A 21342-nucleotide genomic window follows, 5' to 3' on the forward strand; every position below is an offset into this window, starting at 1 on the left:
TTTTACTTTATCACGTCAAACCCACGCTGTCGGCCATTTTGTGTTGGGCTTATTGAAGGGCTCGCCCTCAAGATGGCGTACCCGCTGACGTCTGCTTTGCCCCCTCGGTGCCCTCCTGCCTTTACAACTCTTGATGGGAAGCAGCCAAGTTCACGATGAGTCAGCGAGCCGTCGGTCGCGCCATCTTTTCTTTTTAGAAAGAGGGAGAAGTAGATTTGATTTCCCGCCAAAACCTCCACACATTCTACTAATTCAGCCGGAGGGTTTAACAAGTTTGAATCAACAGCAGAGCCAGATTGTGATCGCTCAGTTAATGTTGGAGCATGAAGATAAGTTCATCTAAAGTTGAGTCGGCAAGACGTTGCAAACAAAACACTCTAAATTGTTGAATGGGGCATATTTTTAAAACGTAAATTCAAGCGTCAACTGTAGTTTGGGTCGACCTGCCACACCCTCATGAATATATCACTCCATTTTGTGGAGGCAGACAATCGACAAAATGGCGGTTCATGTTGCCTAACTGAGCCGGATCTTTGCCAATAGAGGAGGATGGTGTTTTGATATCATGCCGCACATCTCGTTGTTTTGTTACAACACATCAACGGGCAACTTTCCAAAAAAAGCCTCACTGACAGAATGAAAATAAACGCGGCTGCAAGTCGGGACTTTCCAGGTCAGCTCAAACAAAATACTTTCACTTTGTTTTATGAACGTTGTTGAATGTTTGTTGAATGAGTGAATTAACTTTATTCCGACAACACTTTACACTTTGTGCAGAATTCTGCTGCACAACGTGCTTTACACTTCAGCAAAATGTACTACGGTTTAAATACACACATGCACCAGGAGGAAGTGAGAACATTTTGTGGTTCTAACTATCTAAAAGTCTTAGGTAATATTAAAAAAGATCATAAAATGATGGTGCAATCTGTCATATCAAAGGGCAGCAAGGCAAGGCTGCCTTGAAATCTACGAGAGGGACTTTATAATTTGTTAAAGACGCAGGGAGCTAGTGGAGGTTGTGTAAAAGTTATATGATCTTTCATTTTAGGTTTGGGTTTAAACCCTGTCAGCAGCTTTCTGAATGGTCTGTAGCTTTGCAATGGTTTGAGGTCACATGCCCACACACACGGCTGGAGAAGGACCATGTGTGTGACACAAAGCTTGAAAATCGCAAACAGAAACATTTGGTTTGAAACATCAATATTTTATTCGGTACGAACACATGAGGCGACCTTTGGCCGCTCTGATCATAAATTAAAGTTTAAGGCATCAAATGATTGCTGTTGTGTCAAACTTGTATCCATCACAGACTAATACAAGGGCAGGAAATAGAAAAACATATATTTATCTCACCAATATCTAATGTTATTTCAATTAAATATATAACAACACAAGTACACGACTAGAGTTGATAAGGTTTCACATGTCCGCCTTCAACTCTAAAACCATATTTACAAAACAATAAATGAGCAAAAGAGCAACACGTTGCTCCCGTTAGCTGCCGTTGGGCTGCCGTGCGTCACGACCGGTGCAGTACAGGTTGTAGTAGCTCCCCTGCTCGGCCATCAGCTCCCGGTGAGTCCCTCGCTCGCGGACTCTGCCGCCCTCGATCACGACGATCTGATCCGCCGTCTCGATGGTCCTCAGCTTGTGAGCGATCACCAGCCGGGTCTGGTCGGGACAGCCGGCCAGCGTCTGCAGGACCTGTGAGTCAGTGGCACAAGTATTCATCTTTCAGTACTATATTTACTGATGGTACAGAACGTATCTGAAATACCAACCCAGAGGCTTCTGGCCCTGGAGGGGAGTTGTGGCGTACCTTGTTTTCACTGTCCGTGTCCAGAGAGCTGGTTATCTCGTCCAGGATGAGAACCTGTGGCCTCCTGACCAGAGCTCGAGCGAGGGCGATCTGCTGCTTCCCGCTCTTGGAGAGATGGCCGCCGCCCTCACCCACCTCTGAGAAATGGACAACGTTACGAAATCATAACGGGGAGTAGTGTGCGTTGCAGTCCGAGCTTCTGGCTAGCTCGTGGCTAATGCTAAAGCTCATGCTAAAAAGTTCTACTACGGATGCAGTAGATATGCTCTGATTTTTTAATTCAGTAGCTTTTGTCCTCTTACCTGCGTCGTAGCCCTTCTCCAGCTTCATGATGAAGTCATGGGCGTTGGCTTTGCGCGCCGCTTCCTGGATCTCATCCAATGAGCATCCAGCGAGCCCGTAGGCGATGTTGTCTCTGATGGAGCCCGAGAAGAGCACGGGCTCCTGGCTCACCACCGAGATCTGTCAAACACACTCTCATCAGCCTTTTCCCTGATGCGCACGAGCTCAAGGATTAGCTCCCAAAGAGGGACCATGAACACGATGCAATCAGCAACTATGTCCTCTTTTGCCGTAATGCCGTCGTGGTGACTTACCTTCTTGTGGAGGAAATGGTGGTCATAGGACTTCAGCGGTTCGTTGTCCAGGAGGATTTCTCCATCCTGCTGCTGGTAGAGGCGCTGCAGCAGACTCACACACGTGCTCTTTCCGTTTCCAGAGGGACCCACTAGTGCCGTCATCTTACCCGGCTTCAGCTCCAAAGAAAAGTCCTGAAGCGAGGAGATAACAACGAAAACAGAAAAAAAGAGCTCTGTCAATACTTGGGAGGGAACTCCTTACTTTAGCCTATCTCAATATATACTTTCCTGCCATTTAAATATTATTTCCCCTCCGTAAACTGTACAAACCGGCTAAAGAAATCCTCTCGTCTGTCTGCGTTCAGATCTCACCTGCAGTACGGGTTTTTCGGGGTCTCTGGGATAGGCGAAGTTGAGCTTGCGGAAGATCACATGACCCGTCAGCTGGTCCGGTTTAAGTTTCCCCTCCATGCAGACCTCAGGTTTTCGGTCCAGGTACTCAAACACTTTCCCAGCAGCGCCCACCGAGTTCAGCATATCGCCAAAGATGTAGGTGAGTGTCTACAAAATGTCAGAAAACTGAGCACTCAAAAACATAATGTTTTCATTTACAGAGTCAGAGCCGAAGTATATTAACCTTTGCATGCAATCAAATGTTTCAGCTAGTGTGGGACAGGCATGTCTGGTTAGCTTTTTTTTCTATCATCCTTTAATAAAATGTATTAAAGCCGATCAGTTAAACTTACCCTGATGTTATCTCCGAGATTCGACTGGTAGAGGATGAAGGAAACCAGGTTGCCAGCTGTCATCTGTCCACTCTGGATGAACAGCCTGCCGTAGTACAACATAAGGACCTGCATGGCCAACCCTGTCAACTACACACACACACACACACACACACACACACAAGAAGAGCTACTGTTAAATGAGGTCGTATGCAATGAAATGCTCAGTACTACTTGTTGTCCAAAAAAATCCAATTTTGCTCAACACTACAACCTGCTCACCCTCCGTGCGAGAAGGTAAACCGCCCTGATGGTGCTCTGGCGGGTCCTGAGGATGTGTGTGTCCATCAGGCGGTCGTCATATCGACGGGCCTCGTGTTTTTCTGCGTTGAAGCTCCGTACCGCACGAACACTGGACACCACCTCGTTCACGACTTCGGCCGCCTGAGCCATTGAGTCCTGCACCGCCAGGGTCAGCCGCTGAGAGAGGAAGGAGAACAGGAAGTGAAAGTCATCTGAGTACTTAAGGATAGGATGGGTAATGTATTTTAGAAACTTTATTTTTGTGCATGGTCATGTTTGTGCTTGATGGAGATCCAGATCCAGGACTGTTACCCCGCTGCAGTAAAATGAGAGGTTTTCTAGAGGGACCCTGGTTCTCAGACGCACTACCGCTTCTGTCCACAGGGGCCGCCAGAATCAACACAACATGAAAGTCCCACATGTTAGCTTTAAGTTGAATAAGTAAGGGTGAACCAGAACCATAAACATTCGTAAAGTAAAAACAATATTTTAATGTGTAAGAAAATGTCGTCATCAGAGGGACAGAAGATGCGACCAATGGTTTAATATTGTTTGTATCTGAGCTCCATTTGTCTTTTGAAAGACATGTTTTGATAAGTTAAAATGTCTATAAATAGCTTTATGGTGATGCTCGAACATGATTCTGTGGATCTCAATCTCGAGTCAACATTTCTTGTGACCCTGCCTGTTACCTGGTTGTGTGTGTCGTAGATGTTCTGGATGAGGCCGGTGACGGGCGTCTCCATCAACACCAGGAACGTGAGCTTCCATGAAAGACTCATCATCAGGGCGATCATGCCCAGCGTCTTGATGAACGTCCTCAGCAGCACATTGATGTTCAGACAGACCGCTCTCGCCATCAAGGTGGTGTCTTTCGACAACCTGGACGTGATCTCACCTACACCGAAAACACAGAGGGATGACTTCCTGTCTGTATTGTTATGTTCTGGTCTGTTCTGTTTCCTGCACTCATCTTGGTCAGTAATGTCCAATATGTTTGTTCTGAAAATGTCTCTTGTCTTGTGATTTGTCTGACATGACTTGTTCCAACTGTGATGTGCAATGATACATAATTCATACTGTATATTTGCATGTTATGTTATATATTACCTGTCTTTGTGGTCTCAAAGAATCCAATTTCCTGTTTGGTCAAAGACCCAAACAGCGTGAGTTTCATTCTGCATGTGAAGGAACTGATGGCACAGAGGAGGACACCCCCTCTGCAGCCTGCACCCAGAGAGCTGACAGACGTACAAAAAGAGAAATGGCTGTCAGATATATTACCATGTGAGCCACAGGAAGGCTGAGAGGGGGGGAAGAACTGTCCCGTACCTTCCCAGAGAGAACAGGCCCATGAAGAGGAGCGCAGATATGAATTCATTCGGCTGATACCGAGTGCCAAGGATGTCGATGACTTTCCCAGTGTAGAACGGGATGAACATGTCACCTGAGGGGGAGGGGGAGGGCACATATAGAGAGATGAAGATGCATCATATTGTCATTATCATCATGAACGTGGTCCAGCGTATCCCACCAGCAGAGTTACAACAAATAAGGCTAGTGTTTTTTTAATTTATTTTTTATCTTTAGTTCATAATTGTCCATATTTTTACTATATCATCATCATAATCATCATCATCATCATCATAGACTGCCGGCATTGGAACCCTGAGTTCCTTTTGTATACATTATCCTCATCCTACTTACAGGAAACAGCCATCCTCATCATCATCATGCTCATCCTACTTACAGGAAACAGCCATCCTCATCATCATCATGCTCATCCTACTTACAGGAAACAGCCATCCTCTCATCGTCATCATCATCATCATCATCATCCTCATCCTACTTACAGGAAACAGCCAGCGTCAGCATCACAAAGCCCCCCAGCAGCATGAGGTATTCGGGTCTGAACAGGCGCAGGACTCTGACGAACAGCACCCTGGCTTTCTGCTTCTGCTTCTTCTCTTGACCGCCGGCCGCGTCGTCTGCGTCCGGGAAGGTGAATTCCCAGAACAGCGCGGCGGCCAGCGCCGCGCCGGCGCCCATGAGCCAGCAGCGCACATCCGCAGACGAGCCGCACTCGGTGTCCTCGTGGCGGAGCGCGTCGGTCCCGGTCTGGAACACCGCGGGCAGCAGACTGTGCGCCGCGATGACGCGCATCAGCACCGGGTGCAGGTCTCCGAGGAGCAGCCGGGTTACGGCGGTCAGCACCGAGCACCGCACAGCCGCGAGCGCCCAGAGGCGCGCCGCGTGTCCGGACTCGCCGCGGGTCGTCACCACGAGCCCCGCTGCGTAAAACAAGCAGAGGTCGACAAAAACGGCCAAGACCAGAGCTGCAGCTCTGCGGCTCAGTGCCGCTGTGCTGCCTGCCATGTTGCTGCTGCGCTGCTCTGCGGGAACAGCGACTTGTGCGGGAGTTTTCTTCAACTTTCATTTTCGCTTTCTGGCTCTGGACCTGTGGTTTCCCCGAAATCCCCTCTGCCCTGCGCAGAATATTCAGGATTAATGAGCTGAGAGGGAACTATTTCTGATTGTTGTAAACTGCAGTTTGATCCTCCAGCGACCGAGAGAGCATGATGACGTAACAGCACGTCACGAGATTTAATGTGAAGAAAAGTTTATTTAATGTGAAGGAAAGTTTATTTATTGTAACGAAAAGTTTATTTATTGTGAAGAAAAGTTTATTTATTGTAAAGAAAAAATATTTATTTTGACGAAAAGTTTATTTATTGTAAAGAAAAAAATATTTTTGTGAGGAAAAGTTTATTTAATGTAAAGAAAAGTTTATTTGTGATGGAAAAAATATTTATTGTAAAGAAAAGTTTATTTATTGTGAGGAAAATAAGTTTTAAAAAAGCCATGTATTTTACACAGAGGCCTTTACCTTTATTAAAAATGTAATAATATAAATTCTGTGTGAAAGTATGCATGCAATGAGGTCACATCCTTTGACCTCTATGCATTTAATTAGTTGAACTTAATGACTCATTTCAACCTTCACAAAGCAGCAATGATCTGATCCACAATAAAAGCCACACACATGTAATATTTGCGTTTTCATTTATTTGTGATTATTATAAAATTGTTGAAGCTTTCCTAAACTCAACCATAGGATCGAGGTCAGGTGACCTCATTAGAGTCACATGGGGCTGAAATGACCTGATATTAAACATAAAATATCTTTGTGTAAAACAGAGAAATGCAATTCATTTGTTACCATTTTTTACTGCCAGTATTTTTATCTACTATCCTTCTAGTTGGCCAGCTGGATTCGCTGAGAGCAGAGTGTGTGTAGCTGTGAGTAAAACTAACGAACTGCATCCTGCACAGAGGTGAATAAAACGCTTCAAGTATCACTGATCAAAGAAGGCTGGTAGGTCGTTTCCTAGAACGACCTTCTCCTCCGTGCCGTGTTCATCGATGGAGACGATGTAGGCCACGCCCCCGCTGGAGCCATCGCGGTTCATCGCCAAAGACAGAGCTGCGAGGGGGGGAGGACAGAAAGAGAAGAGAAGGGAGAGGATAGAAAGAGAAGAGAAGAGAGAGAAATAGAAGAGAAGAGGACAGCATGTGTTACAGACATACAGACAGAACAGAGCCGCCTGCTCTTCAGTCTGGTTTCTCTTTCTACATCTAATAAACAGTCTGGCGACAACAAAATGATGCTTTCCATGGAGAAAGAACAACAACTTACTGTTGACAACAAACTGCTGGCACTCCTTCTTGCTCATTCCTTTGCGAAACTCCGCATCGACAAACCCGTAGACATACGAGCTGCCGGAGCCTCCGACCGCGAAAGGCTGCCTCGTCAGGAGACCGCTGAGGGTCGCGAACACCTGAGAAGAGGTCAGAGGTCAGAGGGCACGGGAGGAGGGAGGGAGAGGGGGACCACTAGGCCGTTCTGGATGGACTCCGGTAACAGCATATGGCGAGATAGGATCTTATATTCAAAGCAGGCAACCTCAAAGTCACTCGACCCAAAGTTGCAGCCATTTATTTTGTTGTAATCTGTCTTGTTTCAGACGTGAACCTCTTCCTTTCAGACTTGAGACACATGTGGTCACTGACCTGTCCCCCGTCTCTTCGGTCCCAGCCGGCCACGATGAGGTGAGCCGACAGCTCCTCCTTGTACTTGTACGAGATGTTCCTCACCAGACTGGCCGCCGAGCGAACCTGGGGGTCCTCGTCGATCTCGACGCTGACGGAGGAAGACGTGGAAACAGAACCGGAGCTCCAGTTAACAACGGAGGAAGACGAGCACGGTGTGCATTGTGGTTTAGAGTTATTGATGTTTTGAAGTGTAGTATAATCTGTTTACATTTAAGCTGAGTGATCAATGTGAATCCTTTATATACATTATTAAATATTCCACCTGTGCACATCCAGCTGGTAGTTGACCATCTCGGCGATGGTCTGAGCGTCGGCTGCAGAGCCCGACAGAGCGCAGTAGATCTTGTCGTGGAGCGGGGACAGCTTGTTCATCACCCTGTTCACCACCGACTCCCTGGAGCGAGGGAGGAGGAGGAGGAGGAGGAGGAGGACTGTGGGTTCATCATAGCCTCCTGTACATATCTTGCTATTTACCCCATATCTAAATATTATTACATGTCATTTAGCTCATGCTTTTATCCAAATCGACTTACAATAAGTGCATTCAACCACGAGTACAAACTCAGAACAACAAGAATCAAGAGAGTACAATTTCATCAACAAAGTTAAACTACAAAGTGCTGCCAGTAAGAGACATTAAAGTGCTGCTATTATCACTATAAACATGCACATTTATCTGCACCTATAAGGACATTTTGCACTTCTGGTTAGAAGCCAAATTGCATGTCATTGTCTCAGCACCTGTACGTATCTGTCATAGAGACAACGCATGCCAGGAAAGCATGTAAGGAAAGTATATAGGGAAGAAGAAGAAGAAGAAGAAGAAGAAGAAGAAGAAGAAGAAGAGGTGGAGGATTTGGTGTCGGTAAACATGAGAATCTATTGGTGTTTTAGTGAAGAGAGGATTATGCAGATGAACCTGGACACGGTGCACACAAACACCTGGTGCGCGCACGAACTCACCCTGCAGACACCCGTGAATCAGAGCCCAGCACGACGCCTCCATCGAACTCTATGGCGATGATGGTCGTCTACAAACAAGAAGGGAGGGGGTCGTCATTCACAATGAGTCTCCGCACGCGCGCGTCCCCGCATCCAGCGGGTCTGTACTCACCCCGGTCTTCACTTCCTCGGACAGCCACTCCGGCCCCGTTTCCTCCAACATGGTGACGCACTTCTGGAGAACGAGGAGCGAGACAACAAACGTAAAGTTAATGAATCCGACGTAAACCGTAAACCGTCCAGTCCCGGTGTTATCAAAGTGTTCTGTGCAGCTCTGAAAGGGTCCTCTGCGCGTCTGGGCTCACGTCACACGGCATCCATGTTGTTCTGGATTAAACCGAAATTGAAAGTGAAGTTGTTCCTCTGCAGCGAGCTGCGCGAGCCCGTGTTTCAAACAACTGAGGTGCCCTGAAATGCGCACAATTAACTCTTTACGCATGCGCGTCACTGTCATTGGTACTGGGGACATGTGGGGCGCGCGGGGTCTGGTCTGTTCTCTGTCGAACAGGGTTGTTAAAAACAAGTATTTGTGGATGATAATGCTGTTGGTTCAGGTTTGGGGGAAACACGTCGACGGGGAAACAGCATTTCACACAACACTGGACACAGACTTATTAGTTAATAACCTTAATTGTGATGAGAAACAGCAACATTTGTGAAGCCAGAACCATGACGTGGTTTTACTTCAAAAAGGAGTAAACAATGAAAATAGTTCACAAGGCTTGAGACCTAACTGTTAAATTGTGTGTCAATGCATCGCTCACAGACACAGACATACGAGGCTGTGCACTAAAATAAACATTATGAAAGATAAAACACGACTGTAATTTATAGAACACATCCATGAAGATATTTAACAGCACAGAAGTCAAAGAAAGGGAGAAGACGAACAATGAGGTTTTGGAAAAGATTTATTTATATTTTAAATGTTTCCACATATTAAAAAAAAGAGAACAAATACACAAAACGTAATTTAGACAGAACAGAGCAGATAGAGCCGTATTCATAATGGAATTATTAGAGTTGTAAGTGGAATTGTGTGGTTTGTTAGAGATTTTGTATAAACTAGTCTGCATCTTGTCATAATAACAAAAAAATGTCCACATTCACGAGTTTTTTATTGCAGGAAATTTATCATTGTGTGTCTTGATTTATTCTTCAGTTGTGAGCCTGCATGTACGTGTGTGTCTGTGTGTGTTAGAATGTGTTGCATCCCAGTGCACTACGCACATTACTGATGGGACTGTGGCTCAAAACAACAGGCCCCGCCCCCTTCACAGGAAACCCATTGGTCAACGTGTCATTGGTTGTCGGCGGCTGTCACTCATCGTGGAACCTGGGCAGCTTGTTACCAGGGACGACCACGTGCTCCGCCCCCGTTTCCGTGATCACCACCAGGTGAGCCACGCCCCCGCTGACGTTGTCCCGCCCCATGGCCAGAGCCAGAGCTGCCCTCCAGGAAGCAGGAAGAGAGGAGACATGAAGGTCAAGTTTAACACAACAACAGACACACAATTAACTGAAGTAAACAAAATATTTGACTCTTATTTGAAGTCTTCGTCTTCGTGTCAAACTATTATTTCACATTTTTTGTCTCCAGACCTCCTTTTCCCTGTTTGAGTCGTCGTAGGAACCCCAAATTAATTCCAATACTTGTGTTTATTGTATGTATTTGTTCAGCAAAGTATTGGGAAAAAAATGTATATTTGCAAAAAAAAGAATCACTTTTAAAAAGATATTTTGATGGTAACTATGAACATTCAGCATGATACGAGCCAGATTCCCCCAAAATGCCCCCTGGAGCGTCAATAAGACACCTTTTTGGAAAGATTAGGACCTAAAGAATCAGAATCTGCAACGAAAATCACAATAAAACAAAGTCTTGTCCTGTTAGGAAGGAGTTTCAGTCAAAAAACTGTGTCGTTCGGTTCAAAAATGAGAAAGATTATGTATTTTATGCCAAAAGATTGTCTGAATGGGGCATGCTGGGACTTTTCGCGCACGGTTTCCAAAAGGTTAACCGTTACAGACCAAGCAAACATTCCCTGAACACTTATTCTCATTTTCATGGAATCTCAACCCAGTTCCCCCCCAAAAAACTGCCAAAACAAGTAGCAACACATTTAGATAAATTTAAGTCAAGTAACTGGCCCGTACCATTAGTGGCAAACTGTAGGCACTCCTCTCGGCTCATATCGGGCTTGTATTTGGCGTCGACGTAGCCGTAGATGTAGGTGCTGCCCGAGCCCCCGATGGTCACCTGCTGAGGGACTAACATCCCGCCCAGAGACACCACGTACACCTGGAGAGGGCCGGGGAATATCAGAATATCAGTGACGCAGCTCCATATGCTGCTGCTTCCCTGATGTTTGACTGACACTTCCTCCTCCTCCTCCTCCTCTTCCTCCTCCTCCTCTTCCCACCTGCGCTCCTTTCTTGCTGTCCCAGCCGGCGGTGATGAAGCCGGCCTGCAGCTCCTCTTTGTTTTTGTAGCACAGTTCTCGCAGCACCGATGCTGCCGCTATCACCAGCGGAGGGCTCTCCATCTGCACACTGTGGATTGGGATTAGGAGCGGGGGATTAAATGTTAAAGTTCAAATGTTACTGCATGTGTGTGTGAGACAGTCGGAGCACACACACACACACACACACACACACACACACACACACACACACGTTTAGTGTTTAGCCTCTAGTGGTTTATATATACATCTTGAATCAGTTCTGTGAATTATATTTTGTGTTATTATAAATGTATTTTCAGGTGTGTGTGTGTGTGTGTGTGTGTGTGTGTGTGTGTGTGTGTGTGTGTGTGTGGGCACCTGTGGAAGGACAGGTGGAACCTGGCCGTCTTGATGACGGCCTGAGCGTCCGCCAGCGAGCCGGCCATGCAGCAGAAGATCTGGTCATGAACCTGAATCACCTTGTTGATGGTTTTAGACGACACGTAATCCCTGAAGAGAGAGAGAGACTATGTAGGATTACCACAGTCACAGTGACCTTTGACCCCCAAATTAGAATCAGATCACCCTTGACTCTTTTAGTTTTTTACAAATATGTTTAACAACGTCGGTATCTTCAGTGTTTCGTCCTCACCCTCCGATGGAGGCTCTGGAGTCTGAACCGATCACGACGCCGCCATCGAACGTGGCGGCCAGGATGGTGGTCTGACGGGCAATGAAGAAGATAAAGTAAGATAATCCTTTATTAGTCCCTCAGTGGGGAAATTACAGGATTACAGCAGCACTGCTCACAAATCAAGTCATATCAATAAACAATAAAACAGTAATAAAATAACATTTAACAGTAAGAATAATATGAAATATACAAATGGAATAAAAATGTTTATGAAAGTACTTAAACGTACTTTAAGTACTTTTGTAACAGGGCAATACAGCATCGCTGACGTTTCTTCGCAACAGCTATGAATTCTGGGATTTTGAGTTTTGAACTGAACAGATAAGTGTAGGCAGCAGGCAGTCGTTTCTCTGTATAAATGTTAAGATGTAATAAACTCACCAGCGCACAGCTCTGACATCAGCATATGAGATGTGCAGCTGATGTGTCGTTGTGTGTGTTTGGTCACTATTCAGGTAACCTCACCTGCTCATCCGCGGAATCGCTCATAAATCATTTTTACGCGTATGTGTGTGTGTGTATGTGTGTGTATCTGTGTGTGTGCTTTGGTTCCGCGTCGGTAGGAAAGACAAAGCTCCGGGTTTACTCACCCCGGTGCTGACTCCTTTGACCGTTGAGTCCGCGCTGCGTTTCTCCATTTTCACGGCAAAACCGAAAGAGAAGCAGGAGGAGAGGCGACGCTCGGAACAGCGACCTCACGCGCACCGGGACGCGCACACGAGCCGCAGTCCAGCTTCCACTATGGCGCTATCCTATGTCCTCGAGACCCCCGCAGCCGGGTTCAATTTCGACCACGCAGCCAGGTACGAGCTTCTGTTCCGTCTTCTGACCGCAGATTGAGATCGATTTACAGAAGTTTTTGTAATTGAACTGCTGGTTTTCACTGAGCTTTCTCTCCGGGATTCAAAAGTGAAAGTAACTTGTCTCTGCTTGTTTTCCAGTTTGATCAATGAAAAAACATAATGATGGTGTGTTCACGGTTATTATATAAAATACATGTATTCATAAGTTGACCCCTCTGCTCTCCAGGAATGCTGCGTTGGAGGGTCTTTTTGATGGACAGACACCTAAACCTATGAAAACCGGCACCACCATAGCAGGAGTTGTGTTCAAGGTGAGTGTATGAAGCTGTAAATCTGCACCTGCAATGTGAATGTATCACAACATTTAGTCCTTCAACATTTGATTCTTTAACACTGTTGATCAAAGTGCACCTGACTAATTCTCCCCCCCCCCTCTTTTCATCACTGAACACAACTTTGATAAATGCATAATGCAGGGGATGTGAATGCCTTGCTCAAGGGTAATGAACTAACAAACCTCCCCGTCCCGTCCGTGTCGGTGCAGGACGGAGTGGTTCTGGGAGCCGACACCAGAGCCACGTCCAGTGAAGTGGTGGCCGACAAGATGTGCGCCAAGATCCACTACATCGCTCCAAACATGTAGTGAGTCTCCTGAAACCTTCACTGAAACTTCACAATACTCTCACCGTTGTCGAGCTGTATTGTGTGCTCCTCTTTGTGTGGACACAGCCTCCTTTACTAGTGTCCTACATATCCCAGAATTCCCTACAGAGCCCTCGTATCAGTGTTTTCCACAGACTTCTTGTTCATAATCCACTGCAGAAAGACTTGTAAATGACAGATTGCTCAAATGTTTGTCGCGGTTGCATTGCATTCTGGGACATTGAGGCTATAAAGTGAGGGAGATTTGTTTTTGTGCGATGGATTTCTGTGACTTCTGAAGCCAAACAGTCGCTGAAAATGAACCAATGAATGAATGTATACTTTATTAAGCCCAATTTGTTGTCGGAGTAGCACCTTAGACACACAATAAGATATAAAAACAACAAATAGAAACAACAGGGATGAAAGATATACAAATTAAATTGTAAATAAAATGAAAATAGCTGGGATGAAAGATACATACAGCTTAATTTAGGAAATTAAATTATATTGAACTTAAAAAATAGAAAGTGCAAAAATGCAAAGTGTGTGTGTGAAGCCGTCCCCACTTTCTCTTCTCTTCTTCTTCTTCTTCTTCTTCTTCTTCTTCTTCTTCTTCTTCTTCTTCTTCTTCTTCTTCTTCTTCTTCTTCTTCTTCTCTAGTTGCTGTGGAGCGGGTACAGCAGCGGACACGGAGAAGACCACGGACCTCCTCTCCTCCAACCTCACCATCTTCTCTCTGAACAGCGGCAGGAACCCTCGCGTGGTGATGGCCGTCAGCATCCTGCAGGACATGCTGTACAGGTCTGTACGTATACGCTAGAATCTGAAGTGAAGGAGTCCAACTCGCCGTTCCTTAATCGATCCCCCTGCTCCGATCTGTGCGGCCCTCAGGTACCACGGCCAGATTGGTGCCAGTCTCATACTGGGAGGAGTAGATTGCACTGGGAACCACCTGTACGCCGTGGGGCCGTACGGCAGCGTGAACACCATGCCGTACCTCACCATGGGTGCGTACGCCATAGAACAACATTATCTAAGTTTTCTGCAATGCTCTTTTCTCTGTCTGCAAAACCTATTCTGTTATATGTATGAGCATCAGATTTTATACAGTTTTATATCATTTAACATGCGTTTGATTTGATCCGTTTCATCACGCAGGATCCGGGGATCTGGCTGCTCTCGGGATTCTAGAGGACGGGTACAAACCCGACCTGGAGGTACTGTACGCCGCGACCGATTAGACACCATCACAAAAATAAATTTACGTACAGTTGTGCATCTTTAATTCATATATTGGCCAATATAGCTAAATAGGCCTTTATATGCAAATATAGAAAATGTAAAAAATAAAAAAAAGCATTCATTCCAGTCCCTATTGAATTACCAAATAGAAAAAAAACGAAAAAAAAAAGGTTGATATTTTGGGAATTATTGTCTTGTAACTCTCTCAGCTGGAGCAGGCGAAGGAGCTGGTGTGCGTTGCCATCCACGCCGGCGTCATGAGTGACCTCGCCTCGGGCAACAACATCGACCTCTGTGTCATCACCAAAGAAGGAGTGGACTACATCCGACCGTACCAGGTGTCCGAGTACCAAGACAAGAGGTACAGGACCGGGACGAGGTCGGCTCTTAAAGGGGCGGTGTGCGGGATTTAGTCTGAAGAGGACCCGCTCCCTATGTAGACATGAAGGGAGGATTCAGAGCTATAACCAAAACACAAAGATTCTTAGTGGTGATTATGCACGAATGAACAACTTGCTATGGATATATGTTCTTTCTATAAATACCTCTGAACCCTGCACACTGCTCCTTTAACACAGGAGATTAGGTTGATGTTCTTCTCAGAGAGCGGTGAACATTTCATGTGATTTTCAACTTTTTTGTCTGTGTTTGTTTGTGACTTACGTAGCTTTTTAATTATTAAATGAAATCCATATCCATCTCTTCTTCTCTCCTAGGAAAATAAAATACAAATACTGTCCAGGCACAACCCCGGTATTGAGGGAGAAGGTCGTCCCCTTAGAGCTGGAGGTGGTGGAGGAGGTGGTGGAGGAGGCCATGCGGTGGTCGGACGCAGCCTGAGTCACTCCGTGTCAACGCCACTAAGTCTTTGAGTTCATTGCTTTGTCGTACACTCGTTTTTAAATGTAAGCAGTGAACACATCTTAGTGTCTAAGCTTCACTGTGCAGAAACAAAGTAAACAGAGAGATCGTGACAGCTAATAAGAAGACTGTAACATGTGGGATAATAATTAAAAAGCTCTTTGGATTAAATTATATTTGACTCGTGTTGCTGTTTCTTTTCATGTTTTGTAATTATTTACAGAATGTATTATTAATATATTATTGCCTCAGACAGCAGCTCTGTTCTTCTGATGGAGACACAATACAGAGAAAGGTTTGTAAGTTAATGTCATAACACGTCATTCACAGGTTATTAACAGATACAGAGTACTTTTATTGATATGAAAAGCAAAAAACAAATAAATATGTGTGTTTTATTCAGTCAATCATTACAATAAGAAAGCCACAATTTAATATGCAAAAAGAGAAAGACTGAAACACTATAGGTAGCATAATGCGTATATATTCCTATCCTATATTGTTATAAATTTAATCAGATAATTTAATATGAAGACAAAATGAAATACATATATATGCATTTATTCACATGTGTAACCCTCACATTGTTTCATAAACATGATGAACATTATGAGTTCTTACCTCCATGTTAGTGTTGTTCCATACTTTAACTCCTACCATAGAAATACATCTTTTTTAATCCCTTTTTTTGTTGCTTTTTGTACAACAACCTTACAAACATCTCTGAAATCATATGTACAACAACCTTTGTACACAGTATTTGTACACAGTCAGGCAGTGACTTTGCTTCAGCTCTGAATATTGTCTGCAATATTTTATAATACACCAAATCATTCATTTTCTTTATCATGAGATCTGGCAAAAAATGTATTTTTTTTCACACACACACATCCACACAATAAGATAAATCAATATTAATCAAGTGATTGACCTCTGCTGGCTTCCTCAAACCTGAGCTGCTGTCTGCTCAGATACTGATGACGAGCCACACACACAGCTCTCCTATTGGTCTGTTTTACTTACATTAATATAAATGACACAAAATCTGCTTTTATTTGTATTTTATTTAATCCATTATCTGTTTACGTTATATATGAAACATATTGTCCAAATGTATTCTTGATGAGTTCCTGGTCGATGTCGTAGAGCTGATTATGTCAGCACAATGAAACAGCTCGTGAACTCTTTCACTTTCGGATTCTTCGTCCCGTGTAGCAGGAAATGATCCGTGACTCTTCTCCAGTCGACGCCGTCATTTTGGAAAGCTTAACGCTTAACTCTGTAACAGAATAGCATCAGGAGACAGTTTCCCCAGCGTCATGGCTCTTTTACAAGTATCTGGTTTTACGCAGTACGCTGAACTCCGAGGGCAGATTCTCCCCGGACAGACGCGCCTCCTCGACCGAACCCACCACTACAACTTCGGCACCAAAACGCAGGAGTTTGCTGTTCCTCTGGGCGTAGACGTGAGTAGCATCTCGCCAAGTTGAGCCTCGAAATGAATACTCTGCATCCTCCCCCCCTCCCCCCTTGGTGCAAGCCACGCGCGTGAAGCCTCAGACGCGCAGTGGTGCAACTTTGTGTTCCGCGTCTGTTGTTTCCAGTGTGGCGCATTCACCCTAACTATTGCTATTATTGTTAATTAAAGAACATTACAATATGTGTGCCAATCCACTTTCATGTTCACACACACGCACACACACACACGCACGCACATACGCACACACATACACATACACACTCACGCACAGTGCCATTACGCATCACGCGTCCCACTGATGTCTCTTCTTTGGTTTTCATTCCAGCCCTCAGGGTTTCTCAAATCCTGCAACCGTGACGGAGGTGTGTCCATAGACCTGAACCACGGTACGACCACCCTGGCCTTCAAGTTCAGACACGGAGTCATCGTGGCTGTGGACTCCAGAGCCTCAGCAGGCCGTTACTTAGGTAAATATATGTAAGGAAGACCTGAGTGGCCGCGTGATCACTTCTCATGCAGCCTTGGGAAAAGTTAGAAAATGACTGTGCACAATGTAATGCGATGTGTTAGCTTCTGTTAAGGAAAGGAAGAGTCATATTGCCCGTGCATCATATCAAAAAGAGTCTCATGAACTCAAGGAACAAAGGTCTCAAAGGGATGTGGAGCTTTGAAATGTAACATTTAGAGACCAGGAACTCACCCGCTGCAAACGGGTCAACATGTGTAACCAAAGCTCTGCTTCACTGGGCTGCTTCATGTAATATCGGTCATGAAATGTCTCCTTCGTCACGGCTCCGCAGCGTCCAACGACGTCAACAAGGTCATAGAGATCAACCCCTACCTGCTGGGCACCATGTCGGGCAGCGCCGCGGACTGCCAGTACTGGGAGAGACTGCTGGCCAAAGAATGCAGGTCTGTTGAATATTCATCTGTCGTTTGATGTTCTGTGTCTCGGTGTTGCTGCTGTTGTGTTGATGTCTGAAATGTGTGAGGAAGTTTCATGCACAGCCGACTAAAGTGTGTGATCAAGGACAGAGATGTGGTTCAGCTGCTCCTGTGTGAGTGCAGCAAAGAGGTTCGCTGGTCAGCACGATGACTGCCCGGCCTGGGTTGTGGGTTTGAACCCCACATGGGACATCTGAGTGTGGTGCATGTTACAGAGCGTGTAATGTAACGCATCAAAACAGAAATGAGCCAGATTACTTCATCACAATCACACAATTGGATTAAAAAGTCAGCATTTTCTTTCAGTGTTGACAGGATGTTTCTTTTTTTCATTGGGTCCCTCCAGGTTGTTCCGGCTGAGGAACAAGACGAGGATCTCTGTGGCTGCTGCCTCCAAGCTGCTGAGCAACATGATGCTGGGCTACAGAGGCATGGGCCTCTCTATGGGAAGCATGATCTGTGGATGGGACCACGAGGTGAGCTGTGGGTTCAGTGGATGAGTCTGTGACAAACGTTTTGCAGGGTTTAACATATGCAACCTCTGGTAGTTAACAGAAGGGGCCCTCGGACCTCCGCCGAGGTCATGCCCTCCCTCCCAATGCTAACGAAAATAGTCCATGTCTTCGCCATGTGATTCAGAAAGCATTGGATCCCTTGTTGACCCATGCCTCACCCTTACACCATGTTGCATGATAATAAGTCCAGTATGTTTAACAATAAACAATCATAAGCTCTTTGGCAGAGGTCAGAAAAACATGAAAACCACATCATATAAATATTGACGACATCTCAGCCTGACACATGAAATGTCGAGCCACATGGCCCTGAAACCACCACCTGGCCTGTATCTCAAAACACATGCATTGAAGTAGCCGATCATTTCTTAATTAAAGAGTGAGGTACACGCTCATTGACGGAGCAGCTCATTGGAAACAAAATGTAGAGGTAGATTGGTGTCTTTATTACACGAGACAATTTATTGTTTGTAAGTAAAACTGCAAATCCCAAATCTTTGCTCTCAAAATAAAAACCTTCGCTCTCAAAAAAAATTGGTCTTCAAAAAAAAATGCTCTGAAAAAAATACACTCTCCAAAAAAAATGTGCTCTCAAAAAAAACATTTGCTCTAAAAAAAGAATTTACCCCAAAAAAAATTCAAAAAAATTTTCTCTAAAAAAAAAAATGTTTTTGTCTAAAAACCACAAATGCTCTCAAAAAGACGCTCTGAAAAAATAAGCTTTCAAAAATAAATTTGCTCCAAAAAAAAAATGCTCTGAAAAATGTTTTGTCTCAAAACAAAAAAATGCTCTCCAAAAAAAAAATGGTTCTCAAAGAAAATTTGCTTTAAAAAAATTAAAAATTTGCTCTAACAAAAGAAAAAGCTCGAAAAAATGTTTTGTCCAAAAAAAGAAATGCTTTCCAAAAAAAAGTGCTCTCAAAAGAAAAATTGCTTTAGAAAAATAAATAAAACAATTTGTTCTAAAAAGAAATTTGCTCCAAAAAGAAATTTGCTCTCAAAGAACCTCCCCTCCCTAATAAAGCCACAAATCTCCCTCGGTCCCAGGGCCCCGGTCTGTACTACGTGGACGACAACGGGACGCGTCTGTCCGGCTCCATGTTCTCCACCGGCTGTGGAAGCAGCTTCGCGTACGGCGTGGTGGACAGCGGCTACCGCGAGGACCTGACGGTGGAGGAGGCGTACGAGCTGGGCCGCCGCGGCATCGCGCACGCCACGCACAGGGACGCCTACTCTGGAGGCGTGGTCAACAGTGAGTAGCCGCTGAGACGCCGAGCAGCTCGGATTATAATCCCTTTTGGTGATCCTCTGACCTTTTCGTGTGTGTTGTGTGTGTTTGTGCAGTGTACCACATGCAGGAGGACGGCTGGATAAAGGTGTGCAAGGAAGACGTGTCAGAGCTGATCCACCGCTACAGGGAGGGAATGTTCTGAATGTGCAGGACTGGAAATACGACCAATGGCTTTCTAAAACCTTTTAAAACAATTTTTATATCAATTATTCCAAGAGGGAAGCCGAGTGTGTCGTCCGTTCATGATTCTGTCTCTTTGGATCTTTGTTTGTTTGGTGTGTTTGTTCTTTAAATCATGTAGTGAAGGTGCCGTGTTTGTTGATTCTCACACCGTCTCGTGTAGTAGTTTGTTGTTTGTGCTGACCGGGCAAATAATAAGTTTAAATAGTCGTACCAATGCAACACACATCTCTAAATAAAGTCTGTCGCTCAACTCCCTGTCCTGTAATGATTGACCTGGACTGTTGATGATGATGATGATGATGGTGATGAAGATTGAGTGAGTCGAGTTTGATTTCAAGGCGGTTTCATCCTCTCTCCAGCAGTTCCTCATGTCTCCGTCCACATTTTACTGCCACTCAATATGATTATCATATTTTATACGTTTAAATCATATTAAGCTGTGGAAAAAACATTTCAGATGAGATAATTTGGTTTTAATATTATTATCTAGTAAAATTGCTAAAGTGCTAAGATTTCCAAAGCCATGAGTGAGCAGTTATATTGCTGATAACTGGTATTACAGTGTCTGACTAATAAATCCATATAAATAAACATTAATCATTAAAAACCAACGTTTGTATATTTATTTTACATAATGCATTCATCACATACTTTTTTAGTTTGAAGTGTAACACAGAACAATAAAGTATTTGTGAGGCTGTGATGTCATCTGTTTCCATGCAGAACTCGGCCACACAGGTTTTGTCCAACAAGGTTTATTGTTCTTCATGAAAAAGCTCAATCATTTTAATCTTTACGGCATATTTTATTCCACTTCAGATAAACTTTAAAGTCACAGAATGCTAGCAGTAATTGAAATAAATGTATATATGTATTTAAAAAAATACATTTTAGACCAAAGGCCGACACAAAGAATTTTCTGACTGCTGTAATAAGGAAAGTCATCAGTTGCCGGGCAGATTGCAGTGCAACAGGTTTTCACAGGGGAAAACTAAAGCACCACACAGCAGCCTGAAGAATCACACACACACACACACACACACACACACACACACACACACACACACCCACACACACACACACACACACACACACACACACACACAGACAGATAAATCAGATATAACATGAATCATTTGAATGATTTGTTCCTTTACATATACTGTATCTATTAGAAAAACTTTCTTATGAGAGAAAGCAGCAATCACAGCGATATTAATGATAAATAATATTAATGCTGTACACTATAGTATGTGGGCATCACAATAATACATTATATCTAGTAAGGACAGAGTTGATTTGCAGCAGCAACACAACTGGAGAATTTTCTGTTGTAAGACGGAAATTCATCAGTTGCCGGGCAGATTTCAGTCCAACAGGTTTTTACAGGGGAAAACTAAAGCGCTACACGAGCAGCCTGAAGAAGCACACACACACTATTAAATCAGATATAACATGAATCATTTTTTAATGATTTGTTCCTATACAAATACTGTATATATTAGAAAAACATGGTTTTAAGACCTTTCTTATGAGAGAAAGCAGCAAACCGTACAGAAGAGAGCACAAGACGTTGATCTTCCTGCTCTTTACTGGAATTATCTGCAGGTGACGACGGAGAATACTAAATATTAAATTCACAGCTACTGGAATCACTACACGGAGAACGTTTTGACAACAAACATCATTTATGAAT

At 44.3% G+C, this 21342-nt stretch overlaps 5 protein-coding genes across 5 annotated transcripts; 2 read left to right on the forward strand and 3 right to left on the reverse strand.

The window, feature by feature from the left end:
- Positions 1-1186: 1186 nt before the first annotated feature.
- tap2a (transporter associated with antigen processing, subunit type a) lies at positions 1187-5938 on the reverse strand. The gene is made up of 11 exons (XM_068576296.1): positions 5282-5938; positions 4761-4875; positions 4539-4669; positions 4121-4326; positions 3408-3605; positions 3147-3275; positions 2773-2961; positions 2419-2592; positions 2125-2284; positions 1823-1959; positions 1187-1707 (listed from the first exon to the last, which is right to left on the reverse strand). Exons 1-11 carry the CDS (start codon positions 5802-5804, stop codon positions 1498-1500), a joined length of 2172 nt encoding a protein of 723 aa, XP_068432397.1. The 5' UTR covers positions 5805-5938; the 3' UTR covers positions 1187-1497.
- Positions 5939-6474: 536 nt separating this feature from the next.
- psmb9a (proteasome 20S subunit beta 9a) lies at positions 6475-8932 on the reverse strand. The gene is made up of 6 exons (XM_068576303.1): positions 8656-8932; positions 8505-8572; positions 7804-7935; positions 7500-7629; positions 7126-7267; positions 6475-6912 (listed from the first exon to the last, which is right to left on the reverse strand). Exons 1-6 carry the CDS (start codon positions 8704-8706, stop codon positions 6785-6787), a joined length of 651 nt encoding a protein of 216 aa, XP_068432404.1. The 5' UTR covers positions 8707-8932; the 3' UTR covers positions 6475-6784.
- Positions 8933-9481: 549 nt separating this feature from the next.
- On the reverse strand, positions 9482-12379 carry psmb12 (proteasome 20S subunit beta 12). Its single transcript, XM_068576301.1, has 6 exons — positions 12272-12379; positions 11640-11710; positions 11366-11497; positions 10967-11096; positions 10701-10845; positions 9482-9991 (listed from the first exon to the last, which is right to left on the reverse strand). The coding sequence occupies exons 1-6, from the start codon at positions 12317-12319 to the stop codon at positions 9864-9866; spliced, it is 654 nt and encodes a 217-aa protein (XP_068432402.1). The 5' UTR covers positions 12320-12379; the 3' UTR covers positions 9482-9863.
- Positions 12253-15391, forward strand: psmb13a (proteasome 20S subunit beta 13a). The gene is made up of 8 exons (XM_068576299.1): positions 12253-12484; positions 12711-12795; positions 13029-13126; positions 13790-13930; positions 14021-14136; positions 14288-14346; positions 14581-14732; positions 15088-15391. Exons 1-8 carry the CDS (start codon positions 12423-12425, stop codon positions 15209-15211), a joined length of 837 nt encoding a protein of 278 aa, XP_068432400.1. The 5' UTR covers positions 12253-12422; the 3' UTR covers positions 15212-15391.
- A 1047-nt stretch (positions 15392-16438) lies between these two features.
- Positions 16439-19896, forward strand: psmb8a (proteasome 20S subunit beta 8A). The gene is made up of 6 exons (XM_068576300.1): positions 16439-16698; positions 17038-17179; positions 17513-17624; positions 18004-18133; positions 19220-19424; positions 19517-19896. The coding sequence occupies exons 1-6, from the start codon at positions 16552-16554 to the stop codon at positions 19603-19605; spliced, it is 825 nt and encodes a 274-aa protein (XP_068432401.1). The 5' UTR covers positions 16439-16551; the 3' UTR covers positions 19606-19896.
- The last annotated feature ends 1446 nt before the right edge of the window (positions 19897-21342 follow it).

Source organism: Clinocottus analis, unplaced genomic scaffold (assembly GCF_023055335.1).
Source record: "Clinocottus analis isolate CAN_PGR_092001 unplaced genomic scaffold, fCliAna1.0.p SCAF_14, whole genome shotgun sequence".
In the NCBI taxonomy this organism is placed as follows: Eukaryota; Metazoa; Chordata; class Actinopteri; order Perciformes; family Cottidae; genus Clinocottus; species Clinocottus analis.